At 47.5% G+C, this 21,229-nt stretch overlaps 3 protein-coding genes, 2 non-coding genes and 1 pseudogene across 8 annotated transcripts; 1 reads left to right on the top strand and 5 right to left on the bottom strand.

The window, feature by feature from the left end:
* Positions 1-951: 951 nt before the first annotated feature.
* On the bottom strand, positions 952-5,101 carry LOC123044601 (peptide chain release factor PrfB1, chloroplastic). 4 transcript variants are annotated; one of them, XR_006420182.1, is made up of 8 exons: positions 4,756-5,101; positions 4,424-4,501; positions 4,091-4,311; positions 3,414-3,617; positions 2,487-2,702; positions 2,183-2,369; positions 1,388-1,780; positions 952-1,282 (listed from the first exon to the last, which is right to left on the bottom strand). XR_006420182.1 is itself a non-coding variant. In XM_044467391.1 (7 exons), exons 1-7 carry the CDS (start codon positions 4,889-4,891, stop codon positions 1,476-1,478), a joined length of 1,347 nt encoding a protein of 448 aa, XP_044323326.1. In that variant the 5' UTR covers positions 4,892-5,101; the 3' UTR covers positions 952-1,475. The 4 variants fall into 4 exon arrangements, 2 of the variants coding, with proteins under 2 accessions (XP_044323326.1, XP_044323327.1); XR_006420183.1 differs by having other exon boundaries at positions 952-1,271; XM_044467391.1 differs by having other exon boundaries at positions 952-1,780.
* A 1,616-nt stretch (positions 5,102-6,717) lies between these two features.
* On the bottom strand, positions 6,718-6,810 carry LOC123047799 (uncharacterized; annotated as a pseudogene).
* A 526-nt stretch (positions 6,811-7,336) lies between these two features.
* On the bottom strand, positions 7,337-7,430 carry LOC123047875 (small nucleolar RNA R44/J54/Z268 family). Its single transcript, XR_006423186.1, has one exon. It is a non-coding gene; the product is annotated as a small nucleolar RNA R44/J54/Z268 family (small nucleolar RNA).
* A 66-nt stretch (positions 7,431-7,496) lies between these two features.
* On the bottom strand, positions 7,497-7,632 carry LOC123047892 (small nucleolar RNA snoR77). Its single transcript, XR_006423206.1, has one exon. It is a non-coding gene; the product is annotated as a small nucleolar RNA snoR77 (small nucleolar RNA).
* Positions 7,633-8,197: 565 nt separating this feature from the next.
* Positions 8,198-9,646, bottom strand: LOC123044600 (60S ribosomal protein L38). Its single transcript, XM_044467390.1, has 3 exons — positions 9,524-9,646; positions 9,229-9,412; positions 8,198-8,435 (listed from the first exon to the last, which is right to left on the bottom strand). Exons 1-3 carry the CDS (start codon positions 9,524-9,526, stop codon positions 8,413-8,415), a joined length of 210 nt encoding a protein of 69 aa, XP_044323325.1. The 5' UTR covers positions 9,527-9,646; the 3' UTR covers positions 8,198-8,412.
* A 218-nt stretch (positions 9,647-9,864) lies between these two features.
* Positions 9,865-14,868, top strand: LOC123044599 (uncharacterized). The gene is made up of 3 exons (XM_044467389.1): positions 9,865-10,148; positions 12,066-13,447; positions 14,471-14,868. Exons 1-2 carry the CDS (start codon positions 10,058-10,060, stop codon positions 13,424-13,426), a joined length of 1,452 nt encoding a protein of 483 aa, XP_044323324.1. The 5' UTR covers positions 9,865-10,057; the 3' UTR covers positions 13,427-13,447; positions 14,471-14,868.
* The last annotated feature ends 6,361 nt before the right edge of the window (positions 14,869-21,229 follow it).

Here is a 21,229-nt window from a genome sequence, read left to right as displayed (position 1 = left end):
TACGGTCAAATCCTTCTATTTGAATTTAATTAACTCTGGCCCAATCTCACGATCATTGCATATTTGAAGGGTTAAGGTGCCTTTGCGTATAAATTTTTTTATGTGATTCGTCCACGAGCAAGTAATACTCATCAAAGACAACTTAATCAAGAGGCGATGGATAGGCAGTTCACGTTGTTGTTTTTGTGATCATGATGAAGCAATACAACATTTATTCTTTGATTGCCCACTCGCCAAATTGCTGTGGAGAACGATTCATATAGCCTTCAACATCAATCCTCCAGTTGACACTGAGTCGTTGTTTGGAACGTGGTTAGTTGGGGTTGAGCATACTACTGCGGCTCATATTCGGATTGAAATATGTGCGTTTTTATGGACTATATGAAACTGTCGGAATGATTTGATTTTTAACAGACAACACACTTTTATCTTTTTTCTTGCAGGTCATCTTTAGAGCTACCGCTTGGATCCATACGTGGTCCTTACTCACTCCTACGGACTCCAAGGAGCCTTTGGTTACTGGGTGCAACCAGTGGAAAATGGTAGCACGGGCTTTATTCAACCGGTTCGGATAGCGGTCGCATAACAGGATAGGAGTTTAGGGAGGCTATCCTTCACATTGCAGTATCGGTTGTGATCGTCAGCATTGTTTTCTTTTTCTAGTTTCGCTCCACTTGCGAGCTGTAATACTTTTATGACTTTGTAATACTTCGTGGATCTTTTAATAAGATGGTTACATGCATCATTACGATGCAGAGGCCGGGGGTACGCCTCCATTTAAAAAAAAAACATACATGACCATGGCCATGGGGCCCGCCTTTCGCTCCTAGAAGTCCAAACTCGCACATACGAGATAGCAAGTTGGGCCTAATAGCTTGTCGGCTTTTCCTAACCGAGTTGCAGCCCAATCTAGCTAAAGAGAGGCAACTAATTGGCCTCAAAAGAAAAATAAGAAGGGATCGATCATCAAAATTTTAAAACCTCCAGCAGAAAAATCCTACACACAATATTTCTCCAGCATACTTACTCCCCAGGTATCTATGCTCAATATTCCCATGGACACAAATTCAACGGACAAACCACCGTCGACTTCAGTTTGTTACGGTTCAGCTTACTCAGGAATTCATCATAGGCAAAAATCAAATGGTGAAAGAAGCACCAGTAGTACAGTACACAAGGCACCCTTCATGTGTTACGAGACCAATGCTTCAACCATCATGCCTTTGTGGCTTCTGGTTCCAACAGTTAAAAACTCCCGTCGAGCTGTTTCACTAGTCACAACCTTCAACTTAAATTCATCACTTGGCTGTTTTTCATATCCAGCACCTTTAGAGGCACTGGACACAAAGACTACAAAAACTGCAAAAGCCTCTGTAAAACTGCATACCTTCACTAGGGCGGCTCAATCAGCCAGAGCCAACGATGACGAGCGCATCAAAATTCCATACTGCTACCTTGGATTGTCGATGTCAGCATCATTTGACGCTGTGCTCCTCGGCAGCAGCAGAGAGCTTATACTGAAGGTAGGCTTTGATGAAGGGATCCAGCTCGCCATCCATCACACCGCTGATGTCCGACGTCTCGCATGCCGTCCGGACGTCCTTGACGAGCTTATAGGGGTGGAAGACATAATTGCGTATCTGTTGCCCCCACTCCGCCTTCACCGCATCACCACGGATCTGCTTGATCTCCGACGCACGCTGCTCCTCGGCGATCACCAGAAGCTTTGCCTTCAGCCGTCTTAGGGCCTTTATCTTGTTAGCCAGCTGACTCCTCTCCTCTGCAAAGTTAGACACGATAACTCAAATGTCAGCTTCATTCTCCACAACACTCAGTTAACTCCGGTTCTTGATTCAGAAATACTTCGAGTGAAATTCTTAAATAGCTAGTACATGTAAGATCATAAATGACCTATTCTGTGACAAGCTGAACTTATCAATGGGAAAAGCTGCAAGATATTGCCTATCAACTATGCCAGGACCCCGGACCAGGAGGTTCAGCTAGTTTCAGGAGAGCATCATTCAAATTTTCACATCAAATTTCAATCACCACGAATTTATTCCTGCACTTGGTGTGCTTATTTGTCAACCTGAGATGAGTGAGATCCCATGTCTACCCATACATTACAGGTTGGGTAGTTGAATAAATAGGTGTGATGCAAGCTGTTCTCAGTAATTAATACCTGCACAACGGACGGCAATGCCAGTGGGGATATGGACCATGCGAACAGCAGTCTCCACTTTGTTCACATTCTGGCCTCCTTTACCTCCAGCTCTCGTAAAACTTATGTCCAGATCCTCTTCAGGAATTTCTACATCCAAGGATTCCTCTGGTAAAAGAGGCATGACCTCAACACCAGCAAAGCTGGTCTGCAAAAATTAGCACATCACGCAAACTTTTAGAAAGAACCTATTATATGTGTTTTATCTTCAGCTTGCAAGTATATGGATAACAAACAGAAAAGGAGGACTGCAAAATGAAGATACCTGTCGAAGGCCTTTAGCGTTGAATGGAGACTGGCGGACGATCCTGTGTGTCCCTTTCTCTCCTGAGAGATACCCATAGGCATATCTTCCCTCTAATTCAACTGTTGCTGATTTTATTCCAGCCTCCTCGCCAGGGGATTTCTCTACCACTCTTGACTTGTAGCGCTGCTTCTCTCCCCACCTCACATACATCCTGAGCAACATGTCAGCCCAATCCTGCAAAGATCAAGCCAGGTTTAAAAGAATGCAATCACAACTGTTTATCCATAGCACGTGCTTTCTCGGAGGAAATGCCAAGCATCACTTGTTGTCATTCTGAAGTGAGAATGTGAGATTAGAGTATAACTACATATACATAGATAGGTTACAGGTCAGTTATGTACAATATGGATTAAAGGCCATCATCATGGACGAGGACTTTCAGCGCTCAGGCTCGCTTGCTTTCTATTGATGACAACAACTAGGAGTCATATAGTCGAAGTTTGTGCAGTTCCGGATCCATAGCTGGACTAGTTTGTTACTCACCGGAGTCTGAAGAGCAGCCTTTTATGGTGATACAATTCAAAAATTCATACAAGTAATTGCATATACGTTAGCAAACTATGACCGGGTAGCAAAGAGAATTAGCAGTAGTATAAGATCAAATTTCTTCTGAAGCAACAGTACCAAATGACTAATACTCCCTCTGTAAAGAAATATAAGAGCGTTTAGATCACTACTTTGGTGATCTAAACGCTCTTATATTTCTTTACGGAGGGAGTACATAAGATTCATAAAACCCAAATACCAAAGCAACAGAAAAACAGTCCAAGCTTAAATAACAAGCAGTGTCATGCTGCCTAACGGAAAGTAAATTAAACTCTAAAGTACAACTTCTGCTGGTCTAAAGAGGTCAGGTTAAAGCCTGAAAATGGAGTGAGCAAATACCTGGGCGTCGGTGCCACCAGCGCCTGCAGAGATAGTAATTACAGCTCCTTCCTTGTCATAAGGCCCAGAAAGAAGCCGTGCCATTTCAAAATTATCTAGTGCCTTATTCAATGCCTTTATGATCTTTGATGCCTCCTCAAGAAGGCCTGTGTCTATGGAGTCTAACTCCTCTGTAAGCTGCACAATGGTATCCGCTTCTTCAACCTGAATGTAGGAAAGACCATAATCAAGAACTATTGTTGATGACCACTTATTGCCATGCTCAGCCAGATATGGCAACGGTACCCCTTCCTGAAGGCGTTGGTCCCGAAGAAGTCGACTTAGTCATAGGCGTTTTATTTATCTCTCTTGTAATGGCTTGGCCGTGATTGTCTTTGTTTTGTACTCTCCTTAATAATTAATAATATTGGCTGTGTGCATCACAATGATGCCGAGGCCAGGGGTTTTTAACCTCCTTTTCAAAAGAAAAAAAAACTTATTGTCATGCTTGTTCCACAAATTTATATCATCTATATGGATATGCCAAGCAAACGTGTATCTTTTTTCCTAAACTATTATTACCATTATATAAATATTATACATGACGTGCAAACTAATATACAGATATAACATGACTAAAGTTTTGCAAGATATATCATTTAAGGTGCTGGATGCATAAGAATGCCATGGAGTCAGACCTGCGACTTGAAATCGTTAAGAAGTTTGACTTTCTCTTTGAGCTCTGTGAGAGCAACAAGCAACTCCTGTGCCTTGGAAGGATCATCCCACAAGGTGCTATCTCCAGACTTGTTCTCCAGTGAAGCGATTTCCTCCAGAAGCTGTTCCAGTCCAGCATCCTGCCTGACTTCATTGACACGCTCTACGGCCAACTCAACATCCTTGCGCAAAGCGTAGAAGTCTGTACCCAACTTCCAGTCATATGGATAACAATTACAACCCAGCGAGGGACAAAAACACAGGCCTAACCATTACCCACTGAAAGAAATCCAGAAGGTGAGCAAATAGATTACCCTGCATGGCCCATTCGACGGCCTCCGGCTCATCCACGACGCTCGACTGGCTCCCCGCCCCAGAGGATGCAGATTGCACTGTGGTGATCCAAGTCTGTCATCGTCCCATCCACAGGATATAAGAAAACTAAAGCATGAACACCCGATTTTTCTTTAGCCAAACTAGGAGCGTCAGCTTTAAAACCCTCGCGCCCATACAAACATATAAGTACATACTTGGCGTAGGTATACTTTGACATCTTACACAGGAACACTTTTATCTAAGATAAGAGTCAGCAGTTGAATAGCTCACGGATGCGTACTTGCAGAGGAGTATGAGAGGAGGAGCTCACCAGGGAAAGAAGAAAGGCGGCCGCGGCATGAAAGGGAGAAGGGAGGGCACCCGGTGGCGAACCTCCGGCAAGCGGCGGACGAGGGGCCGGGGGCGGAGCTCGCGGCAGCAAGAAGCAGCCGCGGGCAGTCAATCATGGCCGTCGGCGAGGGGAATGCGAAGGCCAGCGGAGGCGACGGAGCCAGGGCCAGAGGGGCGGTGCTGGAGGCGCGAGAGGGAATGGAGGGGGGCAGGGCGCGGGCCAAGGGGATTGGGGAAGAGAAGGTCGAAGGACGCCCGAGCTCAGTGTCGACGGCGAGTTCGGGATTGGCTTCCGGGGTTCGTGACGCTCAGCGGCATCGACCTTTTTTTTGGTAGTACCTTTTTTTTGGTAGCTCCCCTCCTATCGGGCGCTTCAGGCGCCCGAACTCCTCCCTGGCGCTCGCTAAGCTGCTTAGTTGGGCCGGCCCAAAAAAACGCACACACAGCTAACGCATAAACCGCAAAAGCACTCCTCCTCTAAAGGTCTCGAAGTCATGCACTTCGAGCTCACCGTGAGTCCCACTAGGCACTCGAGCTACCAAACGTTAGTGATCTGTATCAGCGACAAATGCGTGATAAACACAGTCGCAGCACTATTTAATGGCACAAAACCATCGCTCAATTATTTTTGAATTATTTGGAAAAAACGTGACTTTGTAAAAGTTCATGGATTTTGAAATAAGTTCACAAACCTGAAAAAGTTCCATTGATTTTCAAAAAAAAGTTCATCAAATTTGAAAAAAAAAGTATCATGGGCTTTGAAAAGAAAAATCATCAAATTTGAAAAAAATACATCAAATTTGAAAAAATAATGGATTTCCAAAGATATCATAAAACTTGAAATAGTTCATAGAATTTGAAAAAAAGTTTGTCGAATTTGAAGAAAAGTTTACCAAATTTGAAAAAAGTTCATGGAATTTGAAAAATATTCATCAAAATTGAAAAAAGTTTATCGAGTTTGAAAAAAATCATCAAATTTGAAAACCGTTCATCGAATTTGAAAAGCATTCATCAAAATTGAAAAACGTTCATGAATTTTCAAAAAAAGTTCATTGACTTGAAAATAGTTCATCGAGTGTGAAAAAAAGTTCATCAAATTCGAAATGAAAGTTCATCGAATTTGAAAAACGTTCATCAAAATTGAAGAAAAGTTCATGGATTTTCAAAAAAAGTTCATCGAATTTGAAAAAAGTTCACACCTTTTGAGAAAATTAAAATGTAAAGAAAACAAAATAAAAAGCAAAAAAATAAAAAAATAAAACCGGTCCGGAAAAAAACATATGAAAAAAGAAACACCTACATGGGCGCACACCCCCACCTTTCTCGTCGATGCTATATGGGCCAGCCTTCTAACCTTTTGCATCGACATGTGTGGCAACTTCCTCTACTCTAGAATGGCAGCATGGAAATTCTTAAACATGCAGGTAATTTTCTATTATATAGTATGACAATTCTCGGCGTGGCAATTCTTCTGTGTTTCGATGTGGTAATCCGTGAACACATTGCAGCTTCGTTTTTTGCTGATAACATCGCCAGACCATGGCAACTCTCTTTGATGTTGCATCTGTTTGCTCCCTATTAGGGTCCATAAGAAACACCTACTACTCTAAAAAAAAGAAACACCTACTACTCATATGGCAATCATACTAGCTACTCCCTCCGTTCCTGTAAGTGCATTTTAAAGTGTAGATACATTCATTTTGCTCTATATGTGTCCATAGTGAAATCTCTACAAAGACTTATACTTAGGAACGGAGGGAGTATTATCAATGCATTGTTTCTCTCCGCCATACATAATCAAACCTACCACCCATTTCATCCAGCCCAGAAGCAGACACGACAAAGATCAAGAAGTTGGTGTTAATCAAACCTACCACCCATTCCATCCAGCCCAGAAGCCAGAAGCAGACACGACAAAGATAAGAAGTTGGTATTATCAAGCATTTCCTCAGCTCAGGTCTCCAAATTGCTTTAGCACAACGGCACAATATGGCACATCAGAAGAACGAAAGTATTAGTTTGATCATCAGCGGGCAGCTTTAAGCATTATATCCAGTAAAAATGATTAACAAAATCTTAAAAAAAAATTGTCCCTCGAAACATTTGCATTGATGTGCAGATAGGTATTTTTCAGAAACTCAAGCTTCAGTTGCAAACAAACAATAAGGACCGTTTAATGATTTGTTTCACATATTGAACTGACATTCGGAGTCCTGGTAAACGAATATGATCAGTCAAATATGTTCATAAGGGCTCCATTTAATCATAGTACATTTAACTGTTTTTTTTAAATCATTTGTTTTGCTTCCATTCGATTCAGAAAGGGCCATCTGGAAGCCTTGGGTTAGTTAAAGATGTTCATTATTCCTGTATAGCTTCAGTTGCCAATTGTGTAACTGCTTTATATGTCATTGGATCTAGCTGTACACACAATGTTTGAGGAGGCCAAACCTAAGCCTTGCATTGTTATCCAATATCAGAATTGCAAACGAGAAAGAGAACCGTCTTCCAAAATAGAATGATTGAAAAGGAGAAAACCAGAACAATTTAACTTGGAACCAAAAACATCAGAGAGATTCCCATTATAGACGTAGTCTGTCATAACCCTGAAATTCAAGGTTCTGATGTCCCTGTCTAGCTATCATCATTTGTTTTCATGGATCGCCAACCAAAAATTAAGAAGGTCAAAAATAAATTGGGTATGAGAAACATACTAATAATAATGTTCTTAAGACTACTAGACAAGCTTCAGGGAGGGAAGCAGGAGCCTCCCCCTCGGCTAATCTGAAGAGCAAAAGGTTTACTCTCCCAGCAACGCAACACCTCCAATGCCACTGTAATGGTAAAGAGGCTGCCTGAATCGTCGCTCGTGACAGAACTACAATGTTTTACATCGGACAATTAGCTGATGTTCTTAAGACTACTAGACAAGCTTCAACGAGGGAGATTCAACACCTCTCTGCTGGGATCTTCGCCGAAAGAAAACGAAATTAACACGAAAAGAAAACTGAATCTGAATGAAGAATGGGCTATCTGGCTGGACGGATGCTCGGGTAACCCTAAACCTATGAACATCAAGCCACCGCCAATGATGCCGGCGGATCAATAGGAACTAGCTCTTCATGACCAGGAAAGAAAGAAACGAAGCTATGACGAATAGATAGGATGGGTGTGCCTCCGAAATTGCTTCCGTTGTCCACCGCACACAATGGAACACTCTTGAAGCACTTTGCTGCCGTTGCAGCCCATCGATCTATCACCTCATAAGTTGCATATACAATGTCCACCTTTGCACACGAGTTTTACCTACAACCCTTTCTAAATGTTACTGATTTGAGTTATTAAGCTTAAGAGTGGCCAACCATGGGCCATGCCTGAAGAAAATGCAGAACATTCAGGAAAATAGTGAGATACTAAACCAATTTAGGATAAGATAATTGATCTCCTTCTCCAGCAAAAGTGAAAATAACACAAAAATCCTCACAGGTTCAACCACATAGCTCCCAACATTACATTCCATTCTTGGGACATCAAAACTCTCTTAATGGGGGTAAACAAGGAGAGCCTGCTAACAGTTACTAAAGCAAGATGGATAGAACATTCCCGCTACTAGAAAAGGCATTGTCTGGCTTGATGCTTAAACCTCCTGGACGCTCAAACCTGCAAAGAGAGCATCACAATTAGTTAGTAAGCATAACAATGGTTGCAAAATGGGATATTATGCATAACAAACTGATGTCAGTAGAGCACATATTGGATACAAATCATAATGGCTGGTATTAAGTGAAACATGACTAAAACAAGGACGATGTAAACAATTCGTGCAGACCTAGTCACGGACAATCTGGCTCAGAACTGAGCAGTTCCTCATGATATTAACGAAGTTGTGCTGGCACTATGCAGTTATAATATCACTGTACCTGAGGGCAAATTATAACTAACAAGACAAGATAAACATGACGAAGTGCTACACTGAATTGTGCAGTACTAAACTAGTGCAATGCCATTGCAGAGTAAGAGATAACTGATAGCGAACTGGTCACCACTGAGGGTCCAGCAGTAATATAGGCAAACGAATAAGATGCATCTATCTCAAAGCAATTGTGTAAAAGTAGCAGATTAGCTGGAAAGTCAATAGCTTGCATCATATAGCAGGATGTCTATGATTATCCGAGATTTTTATTGCTCGCAGTGCAGATTATCCCAGATAAAATCAACACCTCCACAATACCATGTCACAAACAAATCGTTTGCACAAGCATACGTCAAACCATTCAGAACTCGCGTGGAGCAACACATCTAATGTACCTACTCATGGGGTGCATCGAACACGAAACACGCTACGCATACTGGGATCTTCCACCAATTTATCTTGTACCGTAAGCAGCTAAACATCACAAATCGAACTGGTCGAGACCTAAATGGGGAAGGAGGCGGGGGCACGAGGGCGAACCTGGTGGGAGGGACTGCTTGAGCTTGTTGGCCTTGTCGGCGTCGAAGACGCAGAGCGTGTAGAGGTACCTGGAGCAGCGCACCTTGAACTTGACGGCGTCCTTGGTCCTCTTGATCCGCACCGACCGCGCGTCCTTCCGGCGCGCCGTCAGCAGGAAGTCCTTGATCTCGTGGATCTGCTTCGGCTGCGGAGCAACAACAAAGGATTCGTTACCACACCACGCAACTGCATCCGCTACGAAAGGAAGAGGCAACCGCCGGAAATATCATCGTGGCGGGGGAAGAGAGAAGCTCACCATGGTGGACGACTGTGCAAACCCGAGGAGAAGGAGGCGGCGGCGGCGGCGAGGGAAAGAGTAGGGGGAGGACGAGGAGACCCTGCTCGGCACATTTATACTGGAGGTGACCTAATAACCTCGGGCATCAGGCCCATGTACAGATGGGCCAGGAGGCACACGATATACTCATAGAGTTGATGGGCCAGGCCGGCAGTGAGTGAGGCAAGAATGGATTTCATTTTTAATCGTTTTCCGTAACAGGCCGATATCAAACATAATCTCGTCGCGGGCCGAAACCAATTTCCGGGCTCTCCCCAAACTCTGCGGCCTCCTTCGGCTCAAAAAGGAAGGAAAAAAAAGACTCTGGAGCTTCCATCGCTCGTCAGTTCCGGCTTCCACCACCACCGGCGCAAGCGCACTGCAGGACGCTGAATCGCCGGCGACCCCTAACCCTAACCCTAGCCCCACCGCCCCTCTCGCCTTGCGCCCCTCCTCCCGCCGGGAGCCGCTCCTCACCGTCGCGCCGCCGTGCCTAACCAGCGAGGTTGGTCCATGTCGGGGTCTCCTGTTGTTTCCCCTTTGGTTTCCCAAATTCCTTCCACCGACCAGTCGTCCCTTCTTCCTCCCACCGTGCGCGAAGCAGGTATTTTGTTGTATTCTCACGTTTAACTTTCTGCCATAGCTTCCTGCCGCAAAAATGGCATTTTAGATCACTGCATTGGTTCGGTTACTACTAAGTTAGCGTCCAATTACTTGTTGTCCTCGCGAATTGGGGGATCGTTCGCTGCTGAATGCAGAACCTTGGGAATCCCCTGTTGAAGCTTTGCGCCCATGTTTTTCTGAACTTCCACTGCTTCTCTTCCACTGAAACCTGACAAACTGGAGCATAAAGGATATCTAGGCATTTCGAGATCAGTAGCCTAGGCCTACAGTACATAATCAACCGATTGCCCTCACCTTTCTTGGGCCATGGGATTCTGGATGATTGATGAAATTCAGGGACAGAGAGAGTTTGTTGCCGAGTTGAAGAACTTTCTTGTCAGTAGCTTAGGTAGTTTTTCTTGTATTTTTGCTTGGGTGATGGTATTTTACAGTGCCTAGTGCAAGTAAAACCTAAGATGGAATAAGTGAAGCTTTCCCAATGAATATCTGATTTTATAATAACTTGTGTGGTCCCCGAGTTGCATAAGCACCTGGAAATGATTAGCTTTCCTTTTAACCTTTTTCTTTGATACAGGTCCAGTGTTTTTTTGCCCTTGCTTGCATCTGGAACTGTCTTACATGTCATGCCGCTGTAGTCTAGCTTAATTTTGTTTGATCTTTGGATAAACCTTGACTTTTTGTGTGAGCTGTTTGTTAGAGCATCTCGAAATAGGGAGGACACCATTGTACCATGGTATCCAATGGTCCTCCCTATTTGTACCATGGTGAAGTTTCTGAGGCGACTGCCGTAGTCGTTGTCGGTGCCTTCATCTTCATTGCCCCCAAGCTCGCCGTTGTTGTCTTCGAGGCCGAGGTTGTCATCATCGACATTGTCTGTGCCGGCGAGGGAAGCTTGCATTGCCTCCTCCATCTCCCTCTCTTCAATGGCGAGCCGCTTAGCTTCATCCTCCTGCTCCGTGACCAAGGAGGCGTTTATGGCCACCGCGACTGCCAGATCCTCCTCCCCCTCGGTCGGAGCGGTATTCCCCTCCTCGGATGGTGCGTCATTCCTCTTCTCCTCGGCCGACGCAACATTCCCCTACTCTTCCTCGGGCAACTCGGTGGAGGAGAGCAAGAGTGCAGCCAGTCGCTGCCGGGTCCATTAAAGGGTCCGGCGTGGCTTGATCTGCTGCCGCGGGGTGGCTAGGACCTGCACCGCGTGATGGCGTGCCGATGTGAGGCCCAACGCACCGGTCAAAAGAGCGGCATTGGGGTTGCCCGTGCCTAACGCAGGTGCTTGCGAGGTCGTAGGAACCGTGGGCGCCTGCCATGGCACGCGGGGGGGCGGCCAGGAGCGGATGGCGGTGGCGGGAGGTGAGGGTTTCGCTCGTGGCGAACTAAATATTGGAGAGGGAGAGAGAGAGAGCGACGGGGTGGGGGGGGGGAGGGGAGGAGCTGGATTGTGGGGTTCGCGCATTGGCCCCACTATCTGCTGCTGAGGTGGCTGTCTGCCCGACGCCCCTACTTCTTCCCCAGAAGTAGGGAAGAAATGGGGAGAAGTGGACACAATGGACAAATAAGGAGGAAGTGGGGGTCCTCATTGGAGAGTATTTCTATCCGCCTGTCCGGAACGGACAAGTAGGGAAGAAGCAACACAACCTTTGGAGATGCCCTTCGTATCTTCATTTTGCTATTTATGTTTAAGAGCTACCAGTTGTGCTGGCCCAATGATAAACTTTGATACATATATTTGCAATGCATAGTGTCAAGTTCATTTATGTCCTGGGTTTGTGCATTTTTATTTGTAGAAAACAAATGAATGTTGAAGTTTTTTTATTTTGTCATTTTCATCCCGGATTTACCATCAGCAAGTATTTCACATTCATGTTGAAGCATTACTCATTGCTTATCTTTGCAGATATGTCCCACCAATCAGACACATCATCCTGCTCGGATGATTCCGATGACAGCAGTACCATTGACCCAACCGGCATATACACTATGGAAGATTTGATTTCTGAACAAAGCATCTTCCACAATTTCCTTGAGCGGATCAATGTGAAGATCCAGGCCAAAATTAAACCTCAGCAAGCTGGTGCATCTCACCGCGGGAATAGGAAGTACATAGTGAGAAATCGTGAAGAGGGCCATGAACAACTTGTGGCTGATTACTTCGCTGAGCATCCAACCTACACTGACGAACAGTTCCGTACAAGGTACAGGATGAGAAGACCCCTCTTTCTACGTATAGTCCGTGCCTTGGGAGAGTGGTCTCCCTATTTCACAGAAAGGAGAGATGGCCTTAATCGTCAAGGACTCACACCTCTACAGAAGTGCACAGTAGCTATTCGTATATTAGCATTGGGTTCACCCTCTGGCGTCACTGACAAATACGTAGAAATTGGTTTCAGCACAGTAATGAACTGTTTGGAGCAGTTTGTGGACGGGGTGATCAACATGTTTGGTGAAGAATACTTGAGGAGCCCCACTAGTGTTGATATGCAGCGCCTTCTACAAATGGGTGAGACCCGTGGGTTCCCTGGCATGTTGGGAAGCATTGGCTGTATGCACTGGGAGTGGAAAAAATGCCCAGTTAAATGGGTGCGTCATCTTACTCACAGTGATCACGGTGTTGTTAATATCATTCTTGAAGCAGTTGCTTCACAAGACCTCTGGATATGGCACGCTTTCTTTGGTGTTGTTGGGTCTCACAGTGATATTACCATGCTGAATCAATCGCATTTGTTCACCGATGTCTTGAAAGGTCAAGGTCCTCATGTGCAATTCTCCATCAACAGGAGGCAGTACAGTATGGGTTACTATCTTGCTGATGGTATATACCCAGAATGGCCTGTCTTCATTAAGGCGATGCCCCTCCCTCAAACTGAAAAGGATCGATTATTCGTACGATATCAAAAAGGAGCAAGGAATGATGTCCAACGGGCATTTGGACTCCTAGAATCACGTTTTCCCATCGTGCGTGGCCCAACAAAATTCTTCCAGAAGGCAACTCTAGGCAAAATCATGCAGGTTTGCATCATACTACATAACATGACACTTGAGGATGAGCAAGATATGGCAAGTGCTTGTTTCAACTCGAATGAAATTTCAGAGAAACCGGTTGCTCCACTGTCAAACATTAAATATGGACCTACTGATCATTTTGCTGATTTACTTCGGAGAAATGCTAGTATTTGTGCAAACTCAACAGATAACCAACTCCGAAGAGATTTAATCGAGCATGTTTGGCAGCGATTTGGGCCATTTGGCGACACATAAAGCAACTAGTTCTAGTGTAAGGTGAGTTACATTGTCACGTAATTCTTGTGCACATGTAATTTTATGTCTCTTTTATAATTTCATTATCTTTCTCCATTGGAAAACTAAATGTTTCAGTACCAGCACTTGTTCAAATTCTAATAATATATTTTGTAATTGTGTGGATATGTACCCAAATTTAGTTAAGTAGAGTTAATCATAACTTGCCATATTGAGTTGTTACCTCAGTTATTTTTGTTATCTAGCTAGGCAAACCTTTCCTCCTTACAAAGTAATAAGTGACCCTTTTGAGTTACAGAAAAAAATCAGTCAAAACATATGATATGGTGCTACCTCGATTTTCCCTTTTAACCATGCGTTACAGGAACCCAAAACGTTTAGTGGCACATGTGGAGTCTGTGTGGCATAAATTGTACCTGGCATCTATATAGGCAGATCTTCACAAGTAGAAGGGAAATCCGTGTCTCTTTACTCTTTAGTAATTGAAAATCTATCAAAAAATAAGGTTTCACCACCATTTCAATATGTTAACATGAACACTATATATTATTTAGTTATGGAAGAAATTTGTAAGCTTAGATGTAGTTGGCAATCATTTTGCCATCATTGTGTAAGGAAGGCTGCAACGGATAGTAAGTCACTCTTCTGAAATATTTTGCCGTGAAGTTATATTAAATATGGTGACCGCTGGAAGTTTTTGACTTACTTGCAGATCTGAAGGGTACATACCATAGTCCTGAAATTGTATGTTATGATAACCAGGAATTATTTTACTTTGCTTTGATCCTTTCATTATTGCTAAAATTGAATATTCTGCACTCCAAAGAATGGCATTGCCACCAATATCACACAGATATTTGGGTCTTGAGGCCACATGTCGTTATGACATGGAGTGGGAAAGATCGAATTGCTATTGTTTGGAGTGACAAAATATCCAGATTTCTCGTTAATCTGATCCAAAGGTTACAAGTTTAAAGATGCACTTTCCATGCAAATGACACTAGTTGACGATTGTTATTCACTGCTACCGTCGCCACATTGCAGATGATTTCCTAAAGGTGCCATAGCGCAGACTTGGACTTCCAGAACTGAGAAATATTCGTATCAGCTTAGAACAACTCAAGAATGAGTCATCTGCCAATAGTTTGCTGGAAGCTATCTTAATCTGTCATCCTTGAATGTGTTTTGCTTATCGTAGTTCTGTACAAATTTGACCACAGGATTGACATTACAGCTGAATCAGCCGTTCCGGGGTAAGCTTGGTCCTGTTGACTACCGAGTGATTCTTATTCTCAGGTGCAAGAAGCCAACAAGAGCTGACTTTGATGTGTTGGTATTTATTCGGACTTTCGGTTAGATTTAATTATGTATTGTCATCTTCCATGTGAAAGCTCGCGTATACTCCTGACACATTTTGTCTCGCGTCAATCTTGCTTCAGACATCTTGATATCCCGTCAAACTTAGAACTGAAATGGTGTATATAGGGCACTGGGGCGTGTGGTGTATCTGTCCACCCAATCTTGGTAGCCTTATTGCATGTTTTGAAACTCTTTTTGAGTAAAATGCGGACACAAACACAACATCTATAGATCATGCGTGTGCCAATTATTTGACCAATCTAAGCGATACATTTGAAGATAATTACACGAGAACTCAAGAACTAAACCAAGCTTATGAGGAGGTGAAAGGCTCTTGAGCTCTAGCTCTCTCCCCGCGCCGCTTCGGCCGCGGCGGCCACCCCCGCCACAGCTCGTCTCCAGGGCAGGAGGCTCCTCCCGACCCCATGGGCCATCCCGTTCTCGCTCCTCGCGGTCCCGTGGCTACGGCTGCTCTTCAAGGCGCCTCTCCTGCGACAGCGCGGGATGGGTGACACTGGCCTCGGTGCAAGATCTAGCTAGGGCCTCCCCCTCCCATGAGGCTACGCCGGATCCATCGCCTCCGCCGCGAATCCTGCTTCGGGGGGGAGTGCTCCCGTGGGCCGCCCCCCCTTTGCCCAGCAGATCCACCCGCGCTTCCCTCCTTCGGGGAGCAGAAGCTCAAATCCATCGTGGTTCGTCCTTCCTCCCCCGCTCCGCTTTCCTCTTCTGGCCCGGACGGTGGGTGGACCGAGGTCAATAGTGCGCGCCGGTGCTGCCCCCTGCTAGCTCTAGGGCCCCCAACCCCGGGCGCGAGGCCTTCTTAAAGCGCTTCCATGGCCTCTGTTTTCGCTGTCTCAGCTCGCTCCACCTCCGGAAAGACTGTAGAGATCCTCTCCGCTGCATCATTTGCAAGCATCCTGGACATTTTGGAAAGGAATGCCCACAAAATCCTAGAAACGGCGGCCCCGGCGGTTCTGCTAGAAATAGGCTAGGCCCTCTCCAAGCTCCCGTGCCGGCCGGGACCGGCTCCGTTTCCCCACTCCCCCCCCCCGCCGCAGCTGCTCCCAGTCCGCTCCACCCTGCCTCCGCCATGTTCGGGCAGGCTCGTTTCGCCCACACCAGCCCGTCCCGCCGGCCGCGCACCAGCCACAGCGTGGTCGTGTCCTCCCCGGCCATGGACCACCAGGTGTTCGTCCTGCGTCAGCACGCGGTCACCCTCTCCGCGCCGGAGGGGCCGGGCGCGGCAAGCCCTCTGCTGGTGGGGCATGCTCTTGAGGAGCAATTGTGCGTCCCACCGCACCTGCTGCGCGTCACGGCGCATCACCTGGAGCACTTCTTCGTCTACTTCGAGCTCCCGGCGCACGAGTTCACTTCAACACCAACCCCTGGCATGAAGACGACCACACGACACTGCTCAACCTCACCCTCCACGTGCGCATCGTCATCGAGAACCTCCCGATGCACTTTTGGTCCTTGGAGGGGGCGGAGGAGGCGCTGGGGAAGATGTGTCGCGTCGATCGCCTCGACAGCAGGACGCACGAGCGCGACCATACCAAGCTCTTCGCCTGCTGGGTTTGGGCGTGGGATGTGGCTCACATCCCAACAACCCACACCCTGTGGGTGCTGAAGCGCGGAGCCGGCCGTGTCGAAGAGCTACTGGGCTACTCCCCCCAGAGCGCAAGGTGGCGCCGCCGCCTGGCGCGTGGCGGTACGACCTCCTCATCCACGTCGACCGGGTGGAGGACTAGGCCCCGCGCCACTCCCCGCTGTCGGTGTCAAAACCGGCGGATCTCGGGTAGGGGGTCCCGAACTGTGCGTCTAGGCGGATGGTAACAGGAGACAAGGGACACGATGTTTTTACCCAGGTTCGGGCCCTCTCGATGGAGGTAAAACCCTACTCCTGCTTGATTGATATTGATGATATGGGTAGTACAAGAGTGGATCTACCACGAGATCAAGGAGGCTAAACCCTAGAAGCTAGCCTATGGTATGATTGTTGTAATGGTTGTTCGTCCTACGGACTAAAACCCTTCGGTTTATATAGACACCGGAGAGGGCTAGGGTTACACAGAGTCGGTTACAATGGTAGGAGATCTACATATCCGTATCGCCAAGCTTGCCTTCCACGCCAAGGAAAGTCCCATCCGGACACGGGACGAAGTCTTCAATCTTGTATCTTCATAGTCTTGGAGTCCGGCCGATGATGATAGTCCGGCTATCCGGACACCCCCTAGTCCAGGACTCCCTCAGTAGCCCCCGAACCAGGCTTCAATGACGACGAGTCCAGCGCGTATATAATCTTCGGCGTTGCAAGGCGGGTTCTCCTCCAAATTCCATGTGTTTGCCGAATAGTGTCCGGCTCCCTCACAAATGTTGCGCTCCTTGGCTTCCACGCCCAATAATGGCCCTCTTCCACTCGTCGCACGAATGCGAAAAGCCAGGGTATCTTTTATGTTTTACCCCCTAGCTGCGCAAATAATCTGCCTATGAGATAAGAACCCAGATCCAAATCACACCATCTTCCCTCTGCGAGTACTCATCGGAGCGCTTCTAACCTAAAACCCATTCCATCATGGACCGTCGACGCAGCTCCTCCTCTCGCGCTCCCAGCCCTCCGCCAGGAGATTGGAGGAGATGCTCGGTTTCGCACAACGAGCTGGTGAAGCTTCAAGCGGAGGGATATCTTCCTCCGGCCTTTATGGTCCCGGTTCGAGCCGGGCTGGCCACCTACAAAGGTGGGAAGCAAGCGGAGGCCACCCCTAGCCCCTCTAAAGGAGAGCGGGTGTGCTTCGTCCCCTATCTGATAAGGGGGCTTGGATTTCTTGTACATCCGTTCCTCCGCGGGCTCCTGGAGTTCTACGGACTCCAGCTCCATCACCTCACGCCCGCCTCTATTCTGCATATCGCGGGTTTTGTAGCTCTTTGCGAGCTATTCCTGGGCATCGAGCCCCATTTTGCGCTGTGGAAGATGCTATTCTGCCTCGTACCCCGTTCTCACGAGGGGTCAATATATCAAGTGGGCGGTGCCGAAATATGGCGCATCACCGGGACCGGATACCCATCCGGAATCCCGAAGAAGGCGTCCGAAGACTGGCCTTCGGAATGGTTCTATGTAGAGGACGCTCCACTGCCGGACCCAGTTCGGATCGGCCTCCCGGAGTTTAGTGGGGCTCCTCTGAAGAAACGCCTAAGCTGGCGCCCGCGGAGCCCTCAACTGGAGGAAGACAAGGGCGTCCATTATCTGATGGGCCGGATAAGATTGCTGGCCCATTCCGGATTGACCATGATTGGAGTCATGGCCACGTGCATAATGCGGGGGGTGCAGCCGCTGCAATACAGGGGCCACCCCATGTGGGATTTCAACGGGGGAAATGATACCACCCGTCATGGCCGCAAAGGGTCGGAGTCGGCCGAAGATCTGGTGAAGATTCTGTCTGGCCTATACAAGGGGGAGAAGGAAGACTTCCTCCAGACGAGCCCATTAAATGGGTTTTCAATGAATAACCCTCGGAGCTGGGTAAGCGGACGTTCATTTATCCGACCCGTGCTTTCAAAGTTAAGTACCTTACTTTATGGATTTGACGCAGGAACTGCGCCGGACTGTGGAGAGCATACATAGTCCGGCCCCACAACCCGAGGATCCGGGAAGATCCCTTGATCCAGCCTCCGAAGAGGATCCGGACATAAAGGTGGAGCTAATTGACGGGGTGTTCCACCAACTCAGCATGGACAATGCTTTAGTCGCCATCACGGCTGACTACCCCGGCCTAACCCCGGCTTCCCAGGTGAATATGACCGAAGTCCTGACACCATCATTTCGTCCTTGCGCATTTCGGACCACCGTATATAATGGTGTCTCGCAGGAGGTGCCTTCAAGGGAGGAAGCCGAGCCCACGGCGGCTGACCAACAAGGGTCAGTCCGGCCCCGCAGGCGGAAGAGGAGTGCGGCGCGGGTCAAAACGTCACCGCAACGGTATAGCCCGCGTCTTGTTATTTAGGAAAAGGATTTCCAGGAGGCGTATTAACGCTCATGACCTTTCCAGGAGAAAGAGCACTCGCCAGACGGTGTCCGGAGAGGTTCCCAACCAAGCCTCCGCCCGCCAGGCTCCAACACCTGGTCCGGAGGGGGAGGCGAGCGCAAGGCGCGAGCCGGATTCTCCTCCAGTGGAGGATGCCGACCGGTTGTTCGCCACCAGGTCTGAGGTGGAGAGCGCCATGAATCATAGGCATCGCCGGTCAGTTCTGCGTGACGCGTGTTTCTCCCCAGAGGCATTGAATGCCTTTAACACGGGAGACGCGCACCTCCGTGCTGCTCGAGATGGTTTAACCAGAGCCACGGAGCAATATGTAAAAGACATACGGGTAAGAGATTTTAATGGTTATATATGCCAGTAGCCCCCGAGACTTAAAGTAGTTAAAGTAACTGATTTAAGGATCATATAATTTGCAGGATCTTACAGAGAAGAATGCCCAATTGTCCCAGGAGAGAAGAATGCCCAATTGTCCCAGGAGTTGCAAGAGTGCAAGGCCCAACTTGAGGCCGCACTCGCTGCCGCAGGAGGAGACGCAGAGACCCCTCCTGATAACACATTATTTCAAAAAGATAAGCAGTGTGCGGCGTGCGTGTAAGTCTGACTTTGATATTGCAGATGTTGCCGGACTGGATCCGGACAAGCAACACCTACTGCGCCAGCTGAAGGCCGGCGAGAGGGTGCTTATGAAGGTACAGCAGGAGAGGAACAAACTCCAGGATGCCCACACCCAGCTTGGGGAAGAGATGAAAGGTGTTCGGGCCGAGCTGTCTGGCTCCATGAAGGAGAATCAGCGGCTTCGTCGCGGCATCTATGGTAAGTGCTTGAGCGAATTCTTTTGAAAATAAGAGTTCGGCGAGGAAGCCTATTGACAGAAATATGCCTTGTAGGTGCGCTCATAGGTCGCCCTGCGGAGGAAATGCCCGTTTCGACGGGTGACCAACTTCCCGAGCTGGTGCAACTGCTCGAACGTGTTCGGCAGGCGATGAGTGGCGTCGTCTAGGCCCTATGGCCATCTGTCTCCCTACCCGAGGGCCTTGGAGAGCTTGCGGAGAAGCTTCAGGGAGCACGGCAGCGCTTCCTCTTATGGAAGATATCGGCCTGCCGTCAAGGTGCCAGGGCGGCCTGGGCCATGGTGAAGACGCGGTACAAGAAGGCGGATCCAAACCACATGGCCGAGGTCGGACCTGTGGGGCCCGATGGGAAGGAGATCCCTGTGAGCTTAGTGTATGGCCAAGTAGAGTTGGCCGCTAAGTATTCCCAACGGGACTGTAAATTAGACAGCCTGTTAGACGGGATTGAGGAGGAGTACAATCAGTCATTTTGACGATGTATTTAAAATGACATGTAAAAATGCCGTCTAGCCGGATTGTAGATCGTTTGTCTTTGCCGACCTTTCCGCTTCGACCTCGGGACCCTAGAGTCCGGAGTGTGTCCGAATACCTTCTCGGTTATGACAAAACCGGGGCATGCATGGAGACCAGGCGTAGGGGTCATTAGTGCTTTATCAGACAAGTGCCCAACTAGTTATGTTATATTACATGGTTAGTAAGAAACATCTTCTAGGGAGAATAGTTCCATTAAGGGTTCCTTTTCCTGGGAGGCATGCCCTAAAGTGCATGTCCGGACTGCGAAAAAAAGCAGGAAAACATCTGGGGGCAGATGGATAAATGTTTAAGAAATCGTCTTTCAAGTCACCGACCGAATATTCCCTTAAGAATGCTAGCTTTCGGCTTCACCCAGTCTGAGGTACACATCCGGCTGACCCGGCAGTAACAATCGTAGAGGTGCTCCCTTTACCTCCTAGCCGAACAATCGGGAACGTAGGGGTAAGCACGGAGCCAGGCAACCCAGCTTGGCTAAAACTGAAGTCATATCGATGCATATAATGGTGAATAAAAGGTACATGTGGAAATTTGACACATGTGCTGGGCATAAAGCCCGGATAAGTAAGCTTCTGGTAAAGAAGCCCCCAGGTATAATGAGTGCGGATAGCACATCAAGTGTGTGCGAACAATGCGCAAATAGGCCTCTAAGGGCTTTTATGAAAAAGGTGAGAGAAAAGAGAGAAATGAAAAGATGGCTGAAGTGTAAAAATATGGACGGAGGAAGGAAACGAACTCTTAGTCCGGCGCTAGGCGTAAAATCTTTGGAGGCGGGCCGCGTTCCATGGGTTCGGCTCGAGTCGGTTGTTCGATGCATTTCGCAGACGGTATGCTCCGCCGGTCAGGACTTGGTCGATGATGAAGGGACCCTCCCATTTGGGCTTGAGTTTGTCCTTTTTCTTGTCCGGTAGGCGTAGAACTAGTTCGCCAACCTTGTAAGTTTTGGCCCGTACTTCTCTGCTTTGATATCTTCGAGCCTGCTGTTGATAGAATGCGGAACGGGCCTTTGCCACATCACGTTCTTCCTC

Source organism: Triticum aestivum, chromosome 2B (assembly GCF_018294505.1).
Source record: "Triticum aestivum cultivar Chinese Spring chromosome 2B, IWGSC CS RefSeq v2.1, whole genome shotgun sequence".
Lineage (NCBI taxonomy): Eukaryota > Viridiplantae > Streptophyta > Magnoliopsida > Poales > Poaceae > Triticum > Triticum aestivum.
Note: the sequence above shows the minus strand (reverse complement) of the source record. Positions and strands in the feature narration are given on the sequence as shown.

Coding starts and splice junctions, on each gene's coding strand:
- LOC123044601 (XM_044467391.1), bottom strand. CDS start 4,891: ATGATTGACTGCCCGCGGCTGCTTCTTGCTGCCGCGAGCTCCGCCCCC. Junction 4,312..4,423: donor CGTCGAATGGGCCATGCAGG/GTAATCTATTTG, acceptor AGTTGGGTACAG/ACTTCTACGCTTTGCGCAAG. Junction 1,781..2,182: donor CATTGCCGTCCGTTGTGCAG/GTATTAATTACT, acceptor CTAACTTTGCAG/AGGAGAGGAGTCAGCTGGCT.
- LOC123044600 (XM_044467390.1), bottom strand. Junction 8,436..9,228: donor CAAGCAGTCCCTCCCACCAG/GTTCGCCCTCGT, acceptor CTCTCTTTGCAG/GTTTGAGCGTCCAGGAGGTT.
- LOC123044599 (XM_044467389.1), top strand. CDS start 10,058: ATGTCGGGGTCTCCTGTTGTTTCCCCTTTGGTTTCCCAAATTCCTTCC. Junction 10,149..12,065: donor TCCCACCGTGCGCGAAGCAG/GTATTTTGTTGT, acceptor TTATCTTTGCAG/ATATGTCCCACCAATCAGAC.